At 53.3% G+C, this 24,519-nt stretch overlaps 5 protein-coding genes across 5 annotated transcripts; all 5 read left to right on the top strand.

Annotated features, from left to right (window-relative positions):
- The first annotated feature begins 1,206 nt into the window (after positions 1 to 1,206).
- Positions 1,207 to 5,503, top strand: KVR01_004308 (uncharacterized protein). Its single transcript, XM_044788088.1, has 5 exons — positions 1,207 to 2,836; positions 2,897 to 4,142; positions 4,212 to 4,295; positions 4,370 to 4,544; positions 4,619 to 5,503. The coding sequence occupies exons 1-5, from the start codon at positions 1,632 to 1,634 to the stop codon at positions 4,882 to 4,884; spliced, it is 2,976 nt and encodes a 991-aa protein (XP_044646472.1). The 5' UTR covers positions 1,207 to 1,631; the 3' UTR covers positions 4,885 to 5,503.
- A 1,154-nt stretch (positions 5,504 to 6,657) lies between these two features.
- On the top strand, positions 6,658 to 9,932 carry KVR01_004161 (uncharacterized protein). The gene has a single exon (XM_044782813.1). The coding sequence runs from the start codon at positions 7,897 to 7,899 to the stop codon at positions 9,511 to 9,513; it is 1,617 nt and encodes a 538-aa protein (XP_044646325.1). The 5' UTR covers positions 6,658 to 7,896; the 3' UTR covers positions 9,514 to 9,932.
- A 461-nt stretch (positions 9,933 to 10,393) lies between these two features.
- On the top strand, positions 10,394 to 12,137 carry KVR01_004248 (rRNA (cytosine-C5-)-methyltransferase RCM1; the record flags this gene model as incomplete). Its single annotated transcript, XM_044791343.1, has 2 exons — positions 10,394 to 10,594; positions 10,647 to 12,137. 2 exons carry the CDS (start codon positions 10,394 to 10,396, stop codon positions 12,135 to 12,137), a joined length of 1,692 nt encoding a protein of 563 aa, XP_044646412.1.
- A 1,374-nt stretch (positions 12,138 to 13,511) lies between these two features.
- On the top strand, positions 13,512 to 15,459 carry KVR01_004708 (uncharacterized protein; the record flags this gene model as incomplete). Its single annotated transcript, XM_044784362.1, has 3 exons — positions 13,512 to 14,181; positions 14,240 to 14,920; positions 14,996 to 15,459. The coding sequence occupies 3 exons, from the start codon at positions 13,512 to 13,514 to the stop codon at positions 15,457 to 15,459; spliced, it is 1,815 nt and encodes a 604-aa protein (XP_044646872.1).
- Positions 15,460 to 21,732: 6,273 nt separating this feature from the next.
- KVR01_004452 (uncharacterized protein) lies at positions 21,733 to 23,076 on the top strand (the record flags this gene model as incomplete). Its single annotated transcript, XM_044794910.1, has 1 exon — positions 21,733 to 23,076. One exon carries the CDS (start codon positions 21,733 to 21,735, stop codon positions 23,074 to 23,076), a length of 1,344 nt encoding a protein of 447 aa, XP_044646616.1.
- Between the last annotated feature and the right edge of the window lie 1,443 nt (positions 23,077 to 24,519).

Genomic DNA, 24,519 nt, shown 5'->3' with positions numbered 1-24,519 from the left:
TTAAGGAATTATAAGCTTAATTTAAAAGAAATTAAGATTTATAAGAATTTTAAACTTAAACTTAAGGGCTTCCCTTTAAATTTAACTCCTTTAAAGAGAAAAAAACTAAAAAAGCTTAAAAAAAGGCTTAAATAAGGTTAGATAAGGTTATAGTAATATAATATAATTAAATAAAAAATTAATTATAAAATTATAATTATAAATCTTTTAATTTTATATTTAAAAGGGCTTTATTATTAATATACTATAAAATAAAATATATTACTATATATATATAATTATAATAAATATATTTAAACTTACTATTATATATTTTATAAATATTATATTTTATTATATTTATTAATAAATATTAATATATAATATAATTATTTTATATTTCTTTTAATTAAATATATTAAACTTAACTTAAATTTACTTTCTATTATTCTTACTTTTACTTATTAATTAATTATATTAAATTTAAATTAATAAAATATAATTTAATAAATTTAATATAAAATATTAATTTATTATCTTTACTTTAAATAGAATATTAAAAGTTTATTAATATTTAATTTAAATTAAATAATTAGATATTTTAAGTTTATTTTATAAATAATAAATAAAACTTTAACTTAATTTAAAAGAGTTAGAAAAAATTAACTTATAAATATATTAAATTTATATATTATTTTATTTAAAGGAATTCTATAAGTTTTATAACTTTTATAATTTAATAAGATAATACTTTAATATATATTTTAAAATTAATAAAACTTTAATTTATAAATTATATAAAAATACTTATATAATTACTTAATTACTCTATTTATTTAATCTTAACCCAATTAAATATATTTAAATATAAATAAAGTATAAATTAAATAAAATTATAAAAATAATTTAAAGGTAAAATTTATATATAACTATTTTATAAGTTTAAAAGCTATCTCTTAATATACTTTAAAACTTATTATAAGTATATTAAAAAGAATAATAGTAATAATTTTAACTAAAAAAGGTTATATTAAAATATAATATTATAATTAACTATTTTTAAATATATTATATTCTTATTTATTTATAAGTCTATCTATTATATATATATACTAACTATTAAGACTTATAAACTTATATAATTTATTAGATTTTAATCTAGGGGCCCCTTATAAAGCCCTTAGAAGTCACTATTTAACCTTATTACAGGTAAAACCCTGTACAACATAATGCTTCAAGCTAGTGAGGGGCTCCAACACCAACAACAACTTACAACGGAGCCTGCCCTTGTTATGAGCTCCACCATCGTCACCTTCGGAATTCCGACTCCGAATTCTTCGATTGCGTCGTGGAATTCCTAGCATATCGTGAAGGCTATTCCCGCTTGACTCGATCAGACTTCGTCATGGCTTGTTATCTATAAATAGGTCTTTTCCCTGTAGATAACCAGCCAGCCGCGCCGCTTTATTAGCTCTTTAATTTCCGCTGCCTCCAGGTTCACCACCAACAAACAGCATCACGTCTTGAGCTCGGGAGGCACATCAAGGCATCAATTGCGGCCAATTGGAACTCTCTGAGCATCCTTGGGGCTAATTGAGCACATAACCGTGGACATATCGAGTAATCAGAAAGAAGCAGCATCGAACCAGGCCATGGCCAAGCTCGAGGCCGGCTCCTCGCCTCCGCCCTACGAGGCAGCTGCATATCCCAAGACACAGTCCGCAAGACGTCTGTACAGGATCTTCTCTTTCCGCGCCGTCGTGGCCGTTGTGGCCTTGACATTATTCCTGTGTTTGAACTCATACCTGAGCCTCTCGTCCCGCCCCAGACTGTCCTCCTTGGATGAAAAGAAGTTCCAGGCCGGCCTGGCCAGATGCACCGCCATCACAACGCTGCCAGCCAGGTGCAACCCAGAGGACCGCAAGGAGAACCCAAGATGGAACACGGCCAGCGGGCAAGACCACACGGTGGTCCTGCGCAACGCCACGCTCTTCGACGGTGCGGACTTTAGCGAGGACCCCGTGGACGTCACCTTCACCCACGGCCTCATCACCTCCATATCGCTCTCGAAAGACGCCGCCCCCGCCCCGGCTGGCGCAGAGGAGGTCCATCTCCACGGCGCGTACGTCACCCCGGGGCTCGTCGACATGCACTCGCACCACCTGGTGGAGGACTGGCCGCAGATCCAGGAGATCCCGGACGGCAACGAGATGTTTGGGGGCTTCGGGCCCCTGACGCCGTTCGTGCGCGCGCTGGACTCGATGAAGGCGTACGACGTGGCGACCAGGCTCATCGCGAGCGGCGGGGTCACCTCGAGCCTGATCATCCCGGGCTCGGCCAACATCATGGGCGGCGAGGGCGCCGTCGTCAAGAACAGCCTGCGGTCCGGAGCCAACGGCGAGTTCGTCGTCGAGGAGATGCTGCTGGAGCACGGCCTCCCGGCCGAGGGGAGGCGGCGGTACATGAAGATGGCGTGCGGGGAGAACCCCATCGGCGTCTACAAGCACACGAGGATGGGCAACGCGTGGGTGCTGAGGAAGTGGCTGGCCCGGGCCAAGGAGCTCGTCGACAAGCAGGACGGCTGGTGCGAGGCGGCGGGGGCGGCGGGGGCGGCCTCGGCCTCGGCGGCGGCGAGGGCGGCCCTGCTGGCGGACAAGGGCGGCTTCCCCGAGGAGCTGGAGCTGGACAGCACCGCGGGCATGCTCAGGGGCCGGGTGGCGATGCACAACCACTGCTATGAGCCCCAGGACTTTGAGACCATGCTCCGCATCTCGCACGAGTTTGGGTTCCGCGTGAGGGCGTTCCACCACGCCATCGCGGCCTGGCAGGTCCCGGAGATGCTCAAGGAATATGGCGAGTAGGTCGTCTCGTCTCTCTCGAGGATTCATCATGCACATACACTGACCATACCATGCAGGAACCTCACAATCGCCACGTTTGCCGAGTTCGCCCTCTACAAGAAGGAGGCGTACGCAGCAAGCCTCTCGGCGGGCAAGATCCTCAACGACCACGGCATACCCGTCGCCTACAAATCGGACCACTCGATGGAGGACCTGAACTCAAAATACCTCCTCCTCCAGTCCGCAGTCGGACACAGCTTCGGGCTGCCGGCGGACAAGGCCCTGCAGGCCGTCACCTCGGTGCCAGCCGCCTCGCTGGAGATCGACGACCGCGTGGGCTACGTCCGGACGGGCTACGACGCCGACATCGTGGTCTGGGACTCCCACCCGCTGTCCGTGGGCGCGACGCCGAGGCAGGTCTTCATCGACGGCGTCGCCACGCTGGACCCCGCCGGGGTCGAGGCCGGCTCGGCGCGCGTGGCCGCGGCCCACCCCGGCGCGGACGCCCACCGCGGGGCCGGGAAGCCCGCGATGCGCGCCACGGTAGCACTCGGGGAGAGGGAGAGGCTGTGCGCCGGGGCCGGGGACCAGGGCAGGGGCTTCGTGATCAGCGGCATCACGACGTCCTTCCTGGACGAGTTCCCCGGGTTCGCCGCGGCCTCCTCCTCAAGGCAGCCCGCCCGGGGCGGGAACCTCACCATGGTCATCGCGGACGGCAGGGTCGCCTGCCTCGGCGCCGGGGCGGACTGCAGCGTGGCTGCCGACACGCTCCGCCAGGCGGGCGACGCGCGCGTCACCTCTGTCCGCCTCGAGAACGGCCACCTCAGCCGCGGGCTGGTCGCCGTGACGTCCACGCTGGGCATGGCCGAGATCGCCATGGCCCCGACCACGGGCGACGGCGTCGTGAAGGCGGCGGCCTCGGGGGCCGGCCACGCAAAGTACGGCGTCAGCCTCGGCGGCGGCAAGACCACGTCCAAGAACTTTGCGCGCGCGCGGCTGGGCGGCGTCACGCGGGCCGTGCAGGCGCCCGTGTCTGAGGGGGGCCTGGTGGTCGGGGTGTCGACGGGGATGCGGACGGGGCAGAACAGCACGCTCCTGAACGGGGGCTTGTTCCAGGAGGATGTCGCCATGCATGTTGCGCTGGGGGAGGACGCCAAGGCGGGCGGCGGGGCTGTGAGTGTTGCTGTTGAGAAGCTGAGGGGGCTGATCAGGGCGGGTGGGAAGAAGGGGTCGAAGGAGACGGAGGAGGGTGATGATGTTGAGGACCCGTGGGTGCTGGTTGCCAACGGGTCCTTGCCCTTGGTCGTCAAGGCGGACAGCACTGTGAGTCCCCTCGGGTCTTGATGGAACTGTTTGGGGTGGTGACGAGGCTGATCATGTCCTCCCGCGCAGCATGACATCCAGCAGGTTATCCTGCTGAAGAGGGACTTCCCTAATGTCAACACGGTCATCCTCGGAGGACACGAGGCGCCGCTGGTAAGTCAGACGGCCACCGTCGTCGACACAACCAACCGATCAGCTAACCCGATTTCTCACACTTTTTTGTCTAGTTCGCAGAGGAGATCGCCAGGGCGAAGATACCACTGATCTTCACAGGCACCAGGCCCGGGCCGGACTCGTGGACCAAGAAGGACTCGCCCCCCGGCCCGCCACTGGGCCGCAGCCCGGCCGACATACTCAGCGAGGCCGGGGTGTTTTACGCAGTGGCTATCAACACAGATGGCGGTAAGCCGGGTGCTTCCTTTCTCCCTTTCTTTCCATCTGATCTTGCTAACGTATGCACCAATCTGACACAAAAGGCCCGCCCGGAGACTCCCGCATCCAGTCGCTGGCGCTGGAGGCCTCGTGGACGGCCAAGTACGCGGGGCTCTCGGACCATGAGGCGCTGCGGCTCGTGTCGAGCAACGTGGAGGAGATCCTGGGCCTGGAGAGGGGCGGTGACGTCGTGGTGTGGGAGGGCAACCCGCTGCAGTTTGGGACGCCGGTGCTGGCGTTCCAGGCGCGGGGGGACGACGGCGGGAGGCTGGAGGTGGGGAGTTGCTGGCCGAGCGAGGCGGATGAATGAGTGAGTGAGTGTATGTATGTTTCAGGCGATGTGGGCACGTGGGATGTCTAGTGGGAAATCAAACATGTGTGTACGAGATTGGACTTGGAGTTGGTGTGATGATCTATCTATTACGACGGAGGCAGGTGCAGCAACCGTGTGAGATACGAGAAGAAGCAACAAGTCGGCACTGGGAGTACTAGCATCTGCGCATGCACAAGCCACGCAGCCACGGGCGTGCGGACTGCCGGGTGGGAAGCAGGGCAAGACTCGGACACCTGGCACCTGGCACTCATCCAGCCATTTTTCCTCTTCTTGCCTGCACACAGCAGGGCACAACACCTGTCATGGCACGTTGCACAACAACCCCCCATCCAACAGGGCGGTGTCAGCGGGCGGGAACGGAGGGTAGCTGCATGACGGGAGCAGGCGTGGCTTGGGAGGGCATCCTGAGACGAGGATTGGGCGGCTTGTCCGGGACCTGGCCCTGTGCTGCGGGTTGTGATAGGTCTCTGCGGCGGTGTCTCTCCTGTCCTCGGGAACTCGCACATCTGACGTTTTCGTGGCGCCCATGGGGTCCAAAGCAAAGATAGAAAGGAGAGGGGCTATCTATCGTCCTGCAGCTCGCCACTCGGATCACGATCCTGTCTGTCCCTTGTTCCACACATTGTGCACTTACAGCGAGCGGGTCGTCTCGGCGTTATCCGAGCAAGAGGAGAGGGAAAAAAAACACCTAGGTACTGCGGTGTGAGCGAGGAGTCGGGAACCGAGCCGATCACTAACAGGACAGGCGAAAAGGTAGATAAGCATAACCTTTGACTTACTTCCCTGCCCGAATTCTGACTGCATGTGGGCAAACCACACACCCCTGAATGCACGTGCAAGGGGGGGGAAGGATCAAGGTACGTCAAGTCTCCAATTGGTCAACCAGGCCATGTGTGCTTACCGTGCAGAGCGTTAGCAAAGGTTTGAAACAGATCCCTTCCAAGGGTCTGAATGGACTGGGTGGGCGGTAACGCTGAGAGCATGTACTCGGTAGAGGGCGGCCATCCGCCAGGCGTGTCGCCGCCGCTGAACCGCGCGCCTTTCACATCCGCGTGTAGGCATTTACTGGACAGGTCAAGGATATTGACGAGATTGGAAGGGTACAGAGAGGCGCTTTGAAAACAAGCATTTGTGCGTGCAGGCTGAACAGTCATTTTCATATGTGCCGTTCCAGGGCACCTGGACATTTGGACATCCATGGTAATAAACATAAACATGATCTGCTGTCAAAACGGCAGAGTTGCTCGGAGGATTTAATTTGGGACCGTGTTTCAGCAGACGAACAGATCGCCAGGACTAAGGGAGGACCCGATAGGCCTGGTGACATTGGACGGCGGCGGAAGCTGGGACGAACCCCCCCTGGGATCTGTCTTCTTTCAACGTGCCAACCCGGGAGAGTGGGTGGGGAACTCATGTGCGATTTTTTACTTGTTTGTTTTATTTTATTGCTACTATATTAGATGAGTTGTCGATGCCCGCCTCCAGGCTTGATCCCGTACTGATTTGTCCCTGGAGCCAAGACGAGCGGAGAACGGCGTCCTGCACAAGTGGCTGAGTCTAATATATTGCCAGGTCAGAGCTCTTCTTGGCCCTTATAGAGACAGGTTTTCGTGAAAGTACTGTGGCAGATGCGTGAGATCTAAGATCCATGATGACCCTGCCGAGACAGCCATCGATGTTGTCCACGTATACGATAGGTCATGTGTCCCACATAAGCCCACTGAATTGAGTTGACCTCAGCCAAAATCCACGGTGGGTCGAAGTCAGGGCGATCAATGACCTTTCGAAGTGGGCCACAAAGGAGCCCGTTCTGGAACTTTTGCCTCGCGCCCGAGACCTTACCATTGGGACGGAACCTGGACATGAACCAGAGTACCCAGCTACCAACAGCGGCCCGTGAAACAACCGGCCTGGCTCTTGGGGCGCCTGTCAGCCAGCCACCGCCGCCACCCATGTACTTGAGTGCTGCGTGCAACTTCACGACCTAGCATTCCTCAAGGCATCGCCGAGCAGTCTCCTAATTCGGTTGGGGTTGACCAGCAGGAGAAAATCCTGACTGTACATGTCCTGGCCGCAATCCTCCGGAGATAGAGTATGCGATTCATCCATATGACTGGTCCATCTGGCTGTCTGTCAACCATCCGCCGTCATCCCGCCCCTGCTGGGTGAGCACTATGGATCAGACCAGGGGTACCCCTGCACCTCCGAGCGGCCCTTCTGCAGGGGCAACACCAACATCTCGGCCTGCATGGGCCTAACCACCTGGGCATCTTGTTTTACCGCCGCCAACAAACAACACAACAAGAATAATCATGTCTGCTTGTCTTGTTTTCTCCGTTGGCTGGTGTGGGGCCCGGGCCTTTTTTATCGTTCCCTCCTTCTCGTGGCTGCCCACCCCTGCCGCATGCATCTGCGTCTAGGCGAGCCTTTGCGCTGCCGGCGAGCCCACCCTGGGAATGTTGGAATCATCAACACCAAGGCCCCGCCGCCTTGGCCTAGCATCCCCCTCTATATGACCCTCTTGTCCCTCTTCTCGGCACATTTCCCCTTCCCGGGTTGTTCCTGTTTCTCTCTCCTGCCTTTCTTGCCCTGTTCCCTATCCCGCCCTTCACTTGTGCCAGTCACTCCGTGGTTTTGTTCTTCTCCGGTTCACTCATTGACCAGACCCACGTCACTCTCATTTGCAAAGCTGCTGCGCACTTTTCATTCTTTGACAAGCCAGTCAACTTGCCCCTCGACACTTGTGTCGGTCCCATTCCTTGAAAACCCCAGCCGTTACTCTTCGTACGCCTGGTACCATACAAACAACATCCCAAGTGGAAAATACAAACCCTCCCTTTGGCAATACTATCTATCATTCAGTCTGCTTGCCCCGGCTCAAGCATCACCACTACAGAAACACAGTGGAAAGAATCTTTCATTTGGAAATACAAACATCCCATTCTTTAGAGAAACCCTTAGGGAACCAACACCAAAAGACATATCAATATGAGGTGTTCAAGTGCTCTCCTGGCTGCACTTGCAGTCACCGTGCAGGCAGCAAAGGACGAGAGGACCTTCGCCGTGCTACGCTTCTACGGAGATGGACCCCTTCTGGAGGACATGGTCGACCCCATCGTGTCGCCCGGCCAGCCGTCTTCCCATATGCACACCCTCATGGGAGGAAGCAACATCGGTGTCTCGGCCACTGGCGAGACCATGATGGAGTCCAACTGCAGCAACGCCCTCATCGTTGGCGATAACTCCGGGTACTGGGTGCCCAAGCTGTTCTTCCACGACAAGGCCGCCAACACCTTCGAGCCGGTCAACATGTTCTACATGAACGTCTACTACTTCTTCGAGCCCACCGACGACGAGGTCAAGGCCTTCCCTGTCGGCCTGCAGATGGTTGCCGGCGACGCCTCCCTCCGCACCTGCCCGGACTTTGGCGGCGAGCTTCAGCTGGACGGCTCCAAGCCCGTGCAGCCCTCCATGTGGACCTGCCCGCGGTCCGACTACAACGTGCCCGGCTGGCCCTCCGCCTCCGAGTCCGACGGCTCCAAGGCCGGCATCGCGGACCCCAACGCCCAGGGCCAGGGCCAGGGCTTCCCCTTTGCCGAGTGCGACGGCTACGCCTCGCCCCTGCGCCAGGACGTGCACATGCCCTCGTGCTACGACCCGTCAAAGGACCTGACCGACTACAAGAACAACATGGTCTACCCCACCGTCAACATGGCCACCGGCAAGCAGAACTGCCCCGAGGGCTTCGTGCATGTGCCTCACCTCTTCTACGAGATGTACTGGAACACCCCGCTCTTCAAGGACAGGTGGACCCCCGGCCAGGGGTCCCAGCCTTTCGTCCTCTCCAACGGTGACCTCACGGGCTGCTCCTCTCACGCAGACTTCCTCGCGGCCTGGGAGCCTGAGACCCTGCAGCATATCATCGATACCTGCGACGCCGGTGACCTGGGCATGGACCAGTGCGCCGGCGTTACCGTCAGGGACAGGTCCGGAAGCTGCGACGCTGCCGCCCCGCCGGCTCAGGCCAAGATCGCCAGTACCAGCATGAAGGCCCTGCCAGGTAACAACCCTCTTGCCGGATGGGGAGTGGGAAGCTCGGCCAACGTGCCGTCGACTGGCTCCGGGTCCAGCTCAGGCTCCGGATCAGGATCAGGCTCAGGATCAGGCTCCTCTGGAAGTGACAACAGCGCCCCGAAGCCCGCCTCCTCGTCTGCCTCCTCCTCAGCCCCCATCGCCGTCGCCACCGACAACACCGAGCCCGAGGAAGTCCCCGAAAACAACAAAAACACCGCCCCAGAGAAGGAGAACAACCCAGCCCCACCGCCAGCGGCCCAGGTGACCCCGCCGCCCTCGCCGCCCGTCGTGGACGACGATGCCGCCATCCTTCCTGCGCCAGTCACGTCCTCCGTCGTTACGCTGCCCAACGGCGATGTCTCGACCATCTGGGAGACGCTGTGGGTCACCGTCACCCAGACGGTGTACGAGGGGGCCGAGGAGACGGACGCGCCGTACAAGAGGGATGTTGGCCACGCGCATGGGCACGCTCACGCTCGCGAGCACATGCTTCGGCACCGCTCGCCTCACGCAAGGCGGCTCAGGCGATAGGTGGGATTCGGGCCATCAACTTGATTCAATCCATTCTTCAGACTTTGTGCGCATGATTTTTCACTTCTCTTAGGGGGGCGTGCATGAACGCAGGCCCCCCCTTCCCATTAGACGATTAGGGTGGATCTTTCTTTCATTTCTTGTTAGCGATCGGCAACTTAGGGTGGGACTGGTTAGCTAGGTATATCAACTTGGCTGGAATAGAGAACGGAGTTTTGACAGACAGGGCTCCAGGTTGGCGGGGAAAAGTGAAGCGATGCTTTGGAGATCTGAACACCTGGGAAAGGTGAAGGGGAAGAAGTGGGGACATTTTCACCTGATGACTTATGACGGATGCTTTTGTCCTTGCCTTGAGTGTCACTTACCATTGTGTATATGTACCCAGGTATATCCACTACAATACAAACAGATATACTGCCCTTTTGGCCGCTGTAACCCTTCTGCCACGCTGTGCGTTTCGCTGTATCTTGAAGTCTTTGTATGCGGCAGCCTCTTAATGCAAATTAATCGACAGAGAACGCTGGGAATTAGCCATGAGGTTGCATCTGCCATGCAAGAGGCGATAGTAACGTATCTACATATTAGGTATGCAAGCATAGCATAAGAGCTGTCACATTCAGCATCGACCAACAAACAGTGACTTGCTTGATGCTACTGTAGAACGCGCCCACTGAGTGTTAGTGGATGGACCCCTGTCACGCTCTAGCTTTTAGCGCGGTTTGTGGGGCGGGAGCTGCCGTTTTCACTCACAGGTCAGTATCAATTGTGAAATTTGCTACACCTCGTACTTGTAACATCAACTTCCACTGGTGTCCATGTCAACAGCCCGAGCCTGCAAGGCGTTCCTTCCTAATTTTGACAGCCTTCCTTGGTTGTAATCATGTCTCTCTACCACGAGGCTGCATCCGTATTGCAGCAAGACCCCTCGACCGGTGGGAATCTGCGGTCCCGAGTCTTCAACAACAAAGACCTGAAATCTCCTCCAAACCAGGTCTACGCTCTTGCCCTCGAAACATGCAAGTGGTCTGCAGTTTTGACCGAGGCCATTGATCACTCGCAGATACTGAAACACGAGAAAAAGGTAAGTCCCCCCTCCTCCCCCGGTCTGTGCACCAGCTGACCTGCCCTTGCAGCTCACACCTGTCCTGTCTCTGCTCTTGGTCCATGATTTTCTTCTTGCAAAGGGTGGCATTGCCTTGCCCGCCTCACATGGCCTCAGGGCCACAGTCGACCGCCACAAGTCTCGTCTGACCGCAGAGTTCACGCGTGCCAGGATACGCAGAAAGTGCTCGTCCGTTGATGCTCTCAGAGAGCAGGTGGAGACCAGTCTTTACGCCAACAGTCAGCATCCCCGTTGGATACGGGTGAACACCCTCAAGACGACTCTCGAGAAGCAGCTGTCTACCACGTTCAAGGAACTTCAGAAAGCAAGCTCTGTCCAGGAAGTATTCACTGGCAGCGGCAAGCTCATTTACATCGACGAGCACATCCCCAACCTCGTGGCTGTCTCGCCCAGATTCGACTTCGCGAGATGTCCCGCTTACAAGTCCGGTCAGCTCATCCTCCAGGATAAGGCCTCTTGCTTCCCAGCCTACCTACTCGACCCAAAACCCTCTGATGGAGACGTTATCGATGGGTGCGCGGCTCCGGGGAATAAGACGACACACGCTGCCGCGATTATCAGGTCGCAATGCCAGGACGGGGGCAAGTCCGCGAGCGGCATACATGCCTTTGAGAAGGACGCCAGGAGAGCAAAGACACTCGATAAGATGGTCAAGTTGGCAGGTTCCGATGACTTTACCGAGATCCACCAGGGCCAGGACTTCTTAAAGGTGGATCCTTCGGACGCAACATATGCCAGCACTGGGGCAATACTTCTTGACCCAAGTTGTTCAGGGAGTGGTATTGTCGGTCGGGACGACATGCCAGAACTGCACTTACCAGCTACTGACGGCGCCGTCACTGCGGGTAAATCATCCAAGAAGCGAAAGCGTCCGGCCGAGGGTCCGGAACACGTCCTTGTCGATGACGATGGCAACACCACCGTGGTCTCTTCCGAAAAGGACCTGGAGGCTCGACTAGAGGCACTGTCTTCCTTCCAGCTGACGCTGCTTCTACACGCTTTCAGTTTCCCGGCAGCACGCAAGATCACATATAGCACCTGCTCCGTGCATGCCGAGGAGAATGAGCAGGTTGTTCTGAAGGCATTGCAGTCAGACATCGGCAAGAGGCGAGGGTGGCGCGTCATGCCCCGTGAGGCGCAGGTCAGCGGGATGCAAGCATGGCCCGTCCGGGGTCAGATCGAAGCCTGCAACGGCGACAAGCAGGTGGCCGAGTCCTGCATACGTGCTTACAAAGACGACGGGCGAGGTGTCATGGGATTCTTCGTGGCCGCTTTTGAACGGGACCCAGACCTTGACTCGCCATCACCCAACCCGCCTACTAAGAAAAAAAAGGCCAAGAAGGGGACTACGGCAAGTAGCCGAAGTAGCCAAAACGAAGTGGAGACCCACCATGATCCACCGTCGGGATCGCCCCAAAATCCGAATGCCAACGGCCACGGGGTTAACGTGGCAAATACCGGTGATGATGACGCGGGTTCATGGAGTGGTTTTGACGACTGAGCCGGGATCCGGCCGCACCGCCTCGGCCGGCCATTCGGTTTTCCGCTCGGAACCGTCTTAGTGGGCTTTGGGTGGATCTCGCTAGCCGTCAACCGACGCGGCGGGACAGCATTGTGCATTATCTGTGTTGTGCCCCTTTCGGCTAGTCGATAGGCTCAAGTGTGCTCCGGCGGATGTTCCTGGGCTGTAACAAGATAGGGTTATCATGCCTGCTATGGGATGCATTGCCGTAGGATAAGATCCTGTGGAGCAACGTCCTATGATCAATCCCTAGGGCTGCGCATGAGCTCATCGGCGGACACTATCGACTAAGCTTCGCCATGAGGATGACCTGTACGTGGCGGTGTCGAGAACAGGGGCCCGGTCATCATCACGAGCAGGATCTGAAGCTGGTGCCACCGGGTTGACGAGTCATCCGATGCCCTGTGCTTCCCGTCCTACAAACCCCGATCAGCAAAAGAATCCCAGCCTGGGCTGCCTGGTCAACAGAGCTCGCAGGGATGCCAGAACCCCCGGTCGAAAATCATCAGGACATAATTCCCTGTAAAATCGTCTAATGGAACGACGTCTTTTCGGACAGCATTTGGACAACATCTTGTGGCTTGAGGATTTCCTTGGATCATAGTTGAGTGCTCTGTGTTTGCCGCGATCCACACTTTCTCCAGTTCTCGGGCAAAAAAAAAAGGAGAAAGGGCGGGAAAGATGGAACACTGCCGGCCTTGAGCTCTTCAGACAGGCCGCCTCAAGCACGATTCCACTGCAGTCTCGGTTAACCATCCGTGTTTACAAATGATGAACCTGTCGGCCATACAAACAGAGCCAGGATACCCCATGGAGTCCAAACATAAAAGCTTCTGGACTCCCGAGGGAGTGGGACAAGACTGAAAACCGTTATCTGGAACGATGCGTGAGCCGAGGCACCGCTACCAGCCGAGCTTGGCGTTGATCATTTTTTTGAGCTTAGCCAGGGTGGTGGTGGGACCCGCAGAGCCGCTTTAAGTCAGAAACCACGCCGTAATCCCTGGTACGGCCCGAAATTTCTGGGCAGAGCCTGCAGGAATTTGCCGCCTTGCCATTTTTGTGCCCTTGGGCAGTCGTCTCCCTCTGCACCAGAACCTCGGCATCCCACTTTCATTGCTCTGCCTTACCAATCACTGCACACGGGTGGAGACATCTCGGCCGCTCTCCCCCTTAATCGCGAACCGACCAAATGGGTGTGGGTGGGGGTCCAAAAAGCAGTCCACCCGATAACTCAAAATGAGCGGCCTCTCCTGCTATCATCATGGGCGCAGGCTTCCTCCTCCCAGTCTTACTTCCGCCTCCTGCTGGTGCGATTCTTTCGAATAACACCACCGAAAGTTCACAGACTCCAAAATGACGAACTCGCCGTCGAGCACGTCCCTGGAGAGCTCCGTCACCGCGACTGAGGCCGATGTCCAGTCGCAGAGCTCCGGCATGACGCGCGTGAGCCACTTCAAGATCGTCTTCGACCGAGCCGGCGTCACGAGGGAGGCCCTGCAGTGGAGATACCCTGGAGACGGCACCGAGGAGAGCCCCTACGCCGTCGACTTCACGCCATGCGACCCTTATAATCCCCAGGAATGGACCAAGACCAAGAAGTGGTGTATGACCATCCTGACCGCTATCTCCACCCTCGCTGTCGCCTTCGTGAGCAGTGCCTTTTCCGGGGGTTTGGCGTACATCATCGCCGAGTTCAAGGTGTCCCAGGAGCTCTCCATCCTCGGCCTTTCCCTCTTCGTCGTCGGGTTCGCGGTAGGACCACTCCTGTGGGCGCCAGCGAGTGAGTTCTATGGCCGGCAGATACTGTTCACGATTACATATGCGGCCCTCACGGCCTTCAACGCCGGCGCCGCTGGTGTCAAGTCCTTCGCCGGCCTTGTCGTCCTCCGTTTCTTCGCAGGTGCCTTCGGATCGTCGCCACTCACCAACTCAGGCGGTGTCATTGCGGATATGTTCTCGCAGTCGGAAAGAGGATTTGCTACCGCAGTGTTCGCTGCCGCACCGTTTCTCGGACCATCACTAGGTAAGTGTTACTCAATGTCAAGCCACTGCTGTTTCCGTAGCTAACTTGAGTTGTAAAGGCCCCATCGTCAGTGGCTTCCTCGGTGAGGCTGAAGGCTGGAGGTGGATTGAAGGGCTCATGGCTATCTTCACGGGCATCCTGTGGATTGTCAACTCTCTCCTCGTTCCTGAAACCTACGCTCCCGTCCTCCTGAGGGTCCGTGCCGCCAAGCTCTCCAAGCTCACCGGCAAGGTCTACGTCTCAAAGCTGGACATCCACAAGAAGCACCACACTATGGCGCAGCAGTTCAAGATTGCCCTGTCCCGGCCATGGATGCTTCTGTTCAGGGAGCCCATCGTCTTCCTGACCTCCGTCTACATGGCCATTGTCTACGGAACTCTGTACATGATGTTCCCTGCGTTCCCGATCGTGTTCCAGCTGTCCAAGGGCTGGGGCCCCGGTGAGGCTGGTCTGGCATTCCTGGGTATTACTGTGGGCATGGTGTTCGCGGTAGCGTATGCGATGTTCGACAACAAGAGATACGCACGCGTTGCCGAGGAGCACGATGGCATGGCTCCTCCCGAGGCTCGACTGCCCATGGCGATTGTTGGCTCAGCCTTCATTCCTATCGGTCTCTTCTGGTTCGCATGGACCAACGGCAATAACATCCACTGGATTGTCCCTATCATCGGCAGCGCCTTCTTCGCAACGGGCATCGTCTTGGTGTTCTTGTCACTGATGAACTATCTCATCGACTCATGTAAGTCACGCTACACCACTCAGAATCTTTTTTACCTCTTGGTCCGACAGCATGCTGACACCAATAACCCCTTAGACGTCGTCTTCGCCGCTTCAGTCCTGGCAGCAAATTCAGTCCTACGGTCCCTCTTCGGCGCCGCGTTCCCACTTTTCACCGAACAGATGTACACGAACCTGGGCCTCCACTGGGCCGCCTCGATTCCCGCCTTCCTCTCGGTGGCTTGCATACCTTTCCCCATCGTCTTCTACATCTACGGCCCCAAGATCCGGGCCAAGTGCAAGTTCGCCGCCGAGGCCGCGAGGGTTCTCGAGGAGATGCGCGGCCGTGCCGGCACCACTGCCGAGGACCCCGAGGCCGCGGAGGATGAGGCCATGGAGGAGGTCGAGCGTGGCGACAGAATGGAGAAGCTCGTCAAGAAGATGAGCCGCGCCTCGGGCAAGAGCCGCACACGCGGCCTTAGTCGTGTTGAGAGCAGCGCGGCCGGCCCGGCGACGGAGCCTCTTCCCAAGGAGGTCGACAACGAAAAGGTCGAGGTTTGAGAAGTTTTGGCGTCAGACCTTTGGGCGGCGGACGCGGGTGGTGGACTTGATCGGCACTTATACCCCTCTCACCACCCGGGCTTGTCAGCAGATTTTGGCTTTATTGTTTGGATACCTCAGCATTGTAAGGCGTTGCATTTAGAAGGGGAGGGAAAGTAAGGACGCAAGTGACGACGTCCCGAAGACTCCATGATTTTCAGCAGCACGACCCAAAACGATTCTGGTGTCAGCGAGACGACGCCGGGCAAGGATTGGGGATTTTAAGATTTAATGTTTATAGAGACGAAGTTATAAAATTAGGAGCCCACTCACATATACCCCATCAATCAAACTTTCGCGATCTCACCTCCTGATCCATCCAACCTTATCTCATGTGATGGAAGTGCCAAGTCGATCTCCCGAAAGCTTGGGCCCGGCGCAGGGCTCGCCTTGTCCTGTGATCGACGACCCTGCTGGGCTAGATGTGGCTTGTTGTCCACCATGGATCTCACTCTGGTCGATTGAAGCTCGCATAAACCGGGTCAGGATTTGTCTGGATGCTCTTGAGCTTGAGCTTGTCCACACACAGTTATCCCTGTGAGGCCTGCTCATAAGACAACCCAGAACTCCATAGGGAAACCTTTCACAGAGACTTGTTCCAAAGGCGGCCATCTCGTGGGTTATCCCGTATGATGTTTTTGAGTCCACGTGATGTTGCCTAGGTACTCAAGGAGGTTGCCATACTCCCTACGAGAGGGTATCTTGTGGCAAGCTGCAGTGTATGAGCATATGAAGCCACCCTCAGAAAGCAAGAGATATCATGCACATCGGGCGTCTTGCTGCACTTCAACGGAATACTGAAAATAGGCACGCTGAAACTTGAGTCGTGTGCACCCCTTTTGGGGTTGTAGTATTAAGAATTATTCTTTCCGAGGTTGTCCTTTACAGATGTCCAAATTGAGGTCATCCAACTGAGACTTGACTCGTGATCGATTCTTTCAAACTGTACGACACCAATGGCTTGAAATATCAGACAGGAGTTGCCACTCTCCAAAGTGCCATCAATTGCCGGAACTAAGTCGCAGCAAGCGATGTCTACTGATAAGGCCCAGCTATGTATGTCCCATATACTCGTTGAAGCAAAACTCATTATCCGGAAACATTAAGTCCGCCGAAGTACCGCATATTTCTCTGCGCGGAAGAAGCCTACCTGTTCACCAGCAGCAGGATCAGAACAGCACACGCGAGCGATGCTGTGATCTGCGCCCATGGCGCTGGATGGCCGCCGCCCGCAGATACGGACGTGCTCCCCGGTGCCGCAGTCTGCGTCGCTGGTCCGGCCCCAGTCTGCGTGGCGTTTCCTCCCGCCGGGGCACGCGTCGGGGAAGAGGTTGCGCTTCCGGGTACGCCGCTCACGGTCGTGCTCGGGATGAATGGGACGCCGTTCATCATGGCCTGCACGGACATACCGTCGCCCACGCTCATCCAGTCGAGCTGTCGACACAAAGAACAAGGTGTTAGCCAACGGCTCACTTGGTGCGGCAGAGGGATTCCACGTGATAAGTCCGGTTTGTATCTCAAGGGAGACCCACCAGAATGAAATTGGGCTTGTTGCCGTAGAGCCCTACACAGATGTTCGCCTGTGCGGTAATAGACGCGGCGGAGTTGGTCACGTTTGCGGCTGCACGGTTGGGGATGAGGATTCCCGAGATGTTTGTGTCGAGGAAGTGATTCACGAGGACCATGCGACCTTGGGGTGATGCTCCTGGGGGTCGGTCGATGGAGCATTGTGCGAAAGCCGGGTCAGTGAAACTGGCAGATAAAGATTTTAGCAAAGGGATGGAGGGCGTTCTTGGTACAGCCTTCTCTGAGAATAAGACCATGACTGCGATACGTACTCGAATGGCGTTTCTCTGTTTCCCGCGGCGAGATTAATATCTGATACTCAGGACACCAAGCAGATCTGTCTGCGCATCTTGCAGGTGATTGCAACTTACATGATATATGGGTCGAACTCATTCAGTATGTATGGGACTGGATCTCCGGCTGGGAAATCTGCGGCATCAAGTCAGGCCGGGACACACCTTCACGCCCCATCCCTAGGAAAGCTCACGCACCCATGAACACAACAAGACGCTGCCCATTGTCGATCATCTGCCCCAGCGTGGGCCACTGGTCCAGCGTCAGGTCCCTCCCCGGCGCAAAAGCATACCCCTGGATCCCGGAGGCCCTGAACACGGCATCAAACGCCGCCCCGGACTGCCCGTCCTGGTTGGTCAGCAGCAGCGTGACGTGCTCGCGCGGGTTGGCATCCAGAAAAGCCCTGACGCCGGCCAGGTACGTCTCGAGCGGGCCCGCGTCCTCGAGGAAGCACTCGGTGTGGCACAGCTTGATGGTGTTGTTGTCAAAGTGCGTCTGGGCCTGCAGGAAGCGCACGCCCTGCGCCAGCTGCGCCGCCACGTCCGTCTCCTGGTTGTCGGCGGGACCCGTGCCCGTGAAGGCGCTGTTGTGCGAGCCCACGAGCGTCAGGTTGCTGTAGCGCCGGCTGCAGAGCTCCGCGTGGCCGTTGCAGGGCGCTTGCTGCCCTAGGGCGTGGCCCAGCAGGCCCAGGAGTAGGGTGGCGAAGATCCTCATCGTCGGCGTCGCGGTGGTATTACCTGACATTCCCCGGGTGTTCGAGCACTGGGGCCAGGGATGTTTCTGATCTGCGCAACGGTGATGACATCGGCTGCCTTGGGTTGCCATGTGGGCGGGAATGAGATGTTTAAGTGTTCTCCAATGTGGCAATGCACCTGGCTGGAGGTGGTTGAGACGTCGTCCCGCCATCTTGAAACACCGCGAGCCATGACCCCAAGCCCCAGAACACAGCCACTTGGCGGTCTTGGGGGGAGTCCGTGGCGAAAATGATGGATCATCCCAGGGCTCCTCAGACTCATCTTACAGTTCAGGCTATCCGGATAGTCTAAAGACTTCTTCTCGGCTCACAGCCCAAGCAGCCTCGAATGGTCGGAATATGTGCCGGTCGCAGGGATTGACAGTCTGCCCAGGTCAATGTGCTTAGCACGCCTAAAGAATCCAACAACATCACTGATGTCAGTATTGAATCAGTAGGATAAATTTGTTTTGCCAGTCCCATATTTATACATTTCTGTCTTTCCGGGTTTGTTTCCATCAAATTTCAGTCTTTACTAATCCTAAATAGTCTCATTTCTAATCCCTATACATATTAAATGTAAACATATATAGCGCATTCATGAAGTGGTAAACACTTAAGACCCAGTGTGTGTTAAAAAAAATGTAATACTAATAACAGTATAGAGAGAACAGTATTACCAATTCCAATCACATAAAAAATGATTTAGCATATCCAGGTAACCATAGTTGTAGAGCTAACACGTCAATACCTAGACACCTAGGTACCCTTTCAAAATCTGCACTCAGGGAGTTTCGGTCCAAGTCTGTTTTTGTGTTTCTAGAGCTATATATGGTTTCCCTTCACATGATAGCAAACATATCAAGACCCAGCCTGGGATAACATAGAATGTTATTAATAGGTACCTAGGTAGATTTACGACACATTTGTAGCACACAGCTCAAAGACATAGACAGCTTCGTGACGGCCGCACAGACGAAGCTAGTCCGAACCAGCTTCCAATACAAGTAGGCACCAGAGACCGTTCAAGTCTAGCCTGGGTACCTAGATGGTTAACTAAAAATCAGTCCTCTCCGGAAGCAAGGCGTATTATGGCTGCACAGCCATCTTGCTACAACGATCCGTGGAACGAGGTGCAGAACAGTGGAAGTAAGAACAGGGATGAACTTTTCTAGATGTATTCATTGTTTAATAGGGAAGTGACTTTCTAAGATTCATGTCTTCTATCACTCTACAGTGGTATAAATGACAGTAGAAATTATAGAACTAAATGTATTATTTCATTTATAACACTAGTATTTCCTTAAAATAAAACTTTAAGAATAAAGATTAGATAGATATAATACTTTAATTACTTTTAAAAAGCGACACTTAACTTTAAAACTCTACTATTTAATATTAATATTATTCTTTTATACTCTTTTAACTTTATTATTAATATTTCTTATTTAATATTAATAGTAATAAAGAGTTAATATATTAAAGTTAAATAATATAAGATTTAATGTGATAGTTCTTTTTTAAATTATAATTTATATATATCCTTAAATATATATAGAATAGAAGTGAAACTAGTTTAGCTCCTTTAGGCTAAATACTATCTGGTATCACGGACATGTAGTTTCACTGCCTGTGACTATCACACATGCATGCTCTGCCTTAAGGCAGACAACAAAGTGTTGTAAAATTATTGATAGTGTGCTAGAGACCTGGCCCTTCTAGCCTTCTCTTTAAACTAAGTAGCAATAGAGTTAGGGTTCATTATTGTTGAGCTATAGCTAAAGCGTTGAAAGTTCTAATACCCACTTAGTGTGCACAAAGGCTAATGCTGACTGCACCGTTGAAGAGTATGTGAATTCTTAGCTCTTCATAACCTACAGTAAATCAAGAGTTACATCAAACTATATGCCATTATTTTAAAGTGGACTGACGATCGCTACTGCATGTCTGCTATCACTGTAGCTTCCGTGAGCACTTGGTCAGCAGTGACTGTACTATCATCAGGAAGGTTCAGGTCAATGTTGTTCATAAGTATTTAGAGTGGGTGAATTCATCCTTAGTTCCATAATTTATGGAAGGTAAACACTGATTCTTTTAAAGTTAAACGTGTGATGTGTTTCTAAGTTGACGCGGCTGCAATCGATTACCTGTAGGTGATATCCAGAGTGGACATACATAGATATGTTCACGACACCGATTCTTGAATTGGAAATCCTGCTCGAAAATTTCAAAAGCAACACAGGAACACCGCTGAAATGAATAGTGCAAGCGATGTTTTCATTAGAGTACTTTCAATTATAAGCACGCCCCTATTCCCCATTATCCGCAAATCAATACGGTTGATCTAGCTATGGTGCTGGAGCCATTTCGCGATTATAGCCATGCCCAATACCCTTGCATCAGAAACACAGTATAGAAGTGCCAATAGTGGAACAATGCGTCAAGTTCGGATTAGCATCTCAAGACCGCATGCATCGAGGACTGCATCCGCCTTTACTGAGCTCGAAGGGCCCCGGTTGTGCTGTTTGCCTCTTCAAATCGAACTTAGCCTTGGACACCGAAAAAACCAGCTTCAGATCACTACAACTTTTTATAGTCAAGCTGTCCGTTATAATTCACTTGGTTTATTGCCACATGCGTCCCAAGGTCTCCATTCCCCGAAGCCAAGGTGGCTGACAAACGTCTGTCCGCAGCTTTATCCTCTCATCAACACAAGACTTGACATGTAAAATATTAACATGCTGATAAATTGTCACTTGGGGATTAGTTGTGCTGCTTGATACAAGGGTTCAGAGACTGCTTCCGGCCGGATGATAGCAAGTGAAGAGGGAACCTGCAATGGCCCAACACTTGAGTGTTTGAAATCTGATCTTCTGCTTCAACTTCTCGGGTTTTTACCCAGATCCATATATATTTTGATACGGGAAAGAGTTATCAGTATAGTAGACTATTAAGAGGCATTAGTAGTGCCTGGTGCTCATGTGGGACTTTGGCTTTGTTTGCTGCCAGCACAAGGGCAGACTTGAAGAACTGATCAATTCACAAGAGATTGTATTCATTGTGGGTTTATCGTTTATCCTGAGACCCTTGGAACAGAGGCAATGTATTTCTTTTCAGTCTATCAATAAAATTGAAATGCAGAAAAGGACTATACTTAAGCAAGACTGATACTAAATCGAGCATGCTACCTAGCAATAAGACGGTAAAGACTGAGCCTCGAACTGTATTTTTACAAGCCCTGGAACTCGCCATAGCTGTCCAAATTTCAAATGACTCTGGTCTTGGGACATAGCTGGAGGTTTGGTGCTGCAAGTCTGAAGTGCTCGCGGTGAGATGTGGCTACCTGAAGGGGGGGTACGTACCGGCGCACGGTTCACCGGCTGAAGACGGGAGGGCGGGAGGGAGGGTGTGCTCGTCACCTCCAGATTGAGACGCCACGACACTTGATCTCGAAGCGACTAACACCTCATCCACCATCCCAAACCTTTGAACTCGAGAACGCTAGCGACGTGAGTCACATCGCACCTCATCTTGGCCTACCATTCTCACCTCTAGGTCGTCCATTCAGTCAAGGTAGCTAGCGGGCCTACTACCTAGGGTATAGAAGACAAGGGGCTTCAGTCACATAGCACCTCACGACCATGCCCCTTTTGAGGATCGTCAGGGCACGACTACATCCCAGGCGAATGGCGGCCCGTCATTTGTCTCAGCGTTCAGCTGTTGCTCCACATGAACGGCCACCATGGCTACAGGCAGTCCTCGACGACGCAACGAGCCCGCCCAGATCCTTCGCCTGGACTCTGGAGAACCTTGAGCACAGCGAGAGAACGAAGTCACCTGATGAACAGAGGATCCACAGGCGCAGCGACCATGAGCGTCGTATCTATATATTGGGAGTGGGGAATCTTGGGCGCCTTTACGCGGCCTGTCTCGCGCAGCTTGCCAATCCACCTCCCATCACACTCGTGGTTAACCGACGTAGCCTCCTTGAGCATTGGGCAACAGACCCTGGGATTGAGATCACCCGATATGGTATACCGGAGCGCGTGTCAAATTTGGACATAGAATGGTGGACCGCCGACAAACCGTCCATTGGTCCCGTGAGAGAAATTGCCGATGGACACCAGCTCGGCAATCTGATTGTTGCAACCAAGGCCCAAGATGCCATGCCACAGCTCGACTCTCTACGTCGGTACCTGGGCAGCTCGTCTACGGTTGTGTTTGTTCAAAATGGTGTGAATCGGCTATGGCCCCCCCACGGCTCTGCCTACAATGGTCATCGGTTTCCGGGCGGGCAGCACCCAAATTGGCTACATGGAGTGACTATGCATGGAGTGTACTCTGAAGGGATATTCAAGAGCGTCCATGCTGCCCCGGCTGACATCACCATCGGCCCTGTGTGCCCAAGCGACAAGCACCCCGAGAAGGCCAGCCATCTCACCGAGATGATCACGAGGGCACCCCATCTTGCAGCGCGGACCGTATCAAGACCCCAACTCTGGGTGCTCCAGTTGGAGAAGCTTGTCATTAATTCGATCATCAATCCTCTGAGCGCGATTCTACGCGTCAGGAATGGTGACCTATTCGCCGACAAGGATGGCGACGTTGTCAAGGTCATGGATGCACTCCTTAACGAAACGAGCAATGTACTCCAGGCCCTGGTGAGACAGGAGAGTAGCTCACAGATCCTGCAAGGTGACAAGGCATTCGAAGACGCCTTGCTACACCGTTTCTCCGCAACAAGACTGCGAGAGTTGTTACATCAGATTGGAGAGAAAGTCAAACACAACAGGAGCTCGATGTTACAAGATACAGAAGCCGGCAAGCAGACTGAGATCGGAGAATTCAACGGCTGGTTGGTTGAAACAGCCGAAATGTTAGGCCAGGGCCTAGACGTCAGCAGTCACAAGATCGTGATCGATCTGGTCCGCAAGAGAGTGAGGCTCGATAAGGACCAGCTCGGCACACATGTGCTGCGCTATTGATAAAGAATTAATGATACGGCCGCATTAATCCGGACGTGTCAAGATCGAGATGGGACCAAGGCATTGGCAATGGTGTCAAGGATGAGCTCCCCAGCCTGGACAGTTCATCGCAGCATTGGTATCCGGCCAAATCTTACCCGGCCAGGCATTCGGCTTTCGTACAGTGATGCCATGATGCCTACGAAACCAAACGGCTCGCAAAGAATCCGGGAAGACAACCGAAATCACAGCTGGCGCAAGGCCTTACTGACAGGGCCGGCTTTGCAGCTTTGCGTGCGTAGCCGCGAGCCTTGTGCCAACGACACAGCTAACATCTCGGTACCAATGGGCTCGCGAGCAAGGGGCCCGCCTCCGTTCCCAACTTGTGCTCCGATTGATCCTTCCGAGGGCCTCGAGCAGCTCGCGCAGACGTTGGCACACCGCTCTCCAAACCCGCATCCGATGGCTGCAATGCTTTGATGCTTCCACCGGCCCCCCAATAAGCCGCCCAGCCAGGCCATCGAAGCGCATAGACATGTATATTGTCGGCTCGGATTATTCTTGTTACACCGGCGGCTGCTGGGCTACTGGTGCTCCTGGCCCGTCGCCCAGCCGTTCGGGCTGTATTAATCGAACGATTATAGCCCAGCCCCTATAACTGGCCCTCTTATATACGTATAAAGCAACCATTATTGCAGTGAGCGAGCTGCAACTATTCGTCCCGGCCACCACATATGGAAAGTCTGCTCCACTGGCGCGATCAGAAGAGGAATTCCGGTTCCCTGCACGCACAGGAGCCCCACAATGCCTTCCCACGCCTGTTCTTGGTCGCCTATGGTGGCGGTTGGCGCATATCGCGCACCAAGCCGTTCCAGTCCAAGCCTGAGGCGCGCCTTCGCAATTCACGGTTGATTGGATGCCCTTCTTTCATTCGCAATTCGTGGGGATTGCAGCGTGTTTCAGGCGCGTTCATCCGGGCACTGCGCGGTAGACTGTCAGTAGCCCGCTCACATACTTTCGACCCGTGCCGTAACGGGGCGTCTTCAACCCGGGATGGCTGATTCGCGTACCTATTGAAAAGCGTCGACATGGACGCGCTTAGAACAACCTAGAACTCGGCGACTGACGAGCGGCATTGAGCTTGAGTAAATGCTCAGACTGGCCGGCTTTGTCTTGCATGATGGTACTGGTCGGAACCCTGTCTACAACCTAGGGTTGTCGCCTGGGCCTGGGGTAAAAGCAGAAACCCCAGTTCCGATACTTGTACAGGCAGAGGCAGAATGCTTTACATCAGGGTCCGTCTGATGATCCGAGAGACCTCAGAGCCCAGTTGCTCATCTCCGTCTCCAACGGGCAATCTATCCATGTCGAGTTGTTCAGACCGACAGCTTTTCTCGCTCAGACTCTGCGTAGCGTTGCATTCCCGCACGCTTCCACCCCCCTGTCAGTGTCCCGAGCACGACC

The sequence above is a fragment of the Diaporthe batatas genome, assembly GCF_019321695.1.
Source record: "Diaporthe batatas strain CRI 302-4 chromosome Unknown Contig00004, whole genome shotgun sequence".
Taxonomy (NCBI): domain Eukaryota; kingdom Fungi; phylum Ascomycota; class Sordariomycetes; order Diaporthales; family Diaporthaceae; genus Diaporthe; species Diaporthe batatas.
The sequence above is the reverse complement of the archived record's forward strand: the minus strand, read 5'-3'. Positions and strand labels throughout refer to the sequence as shown.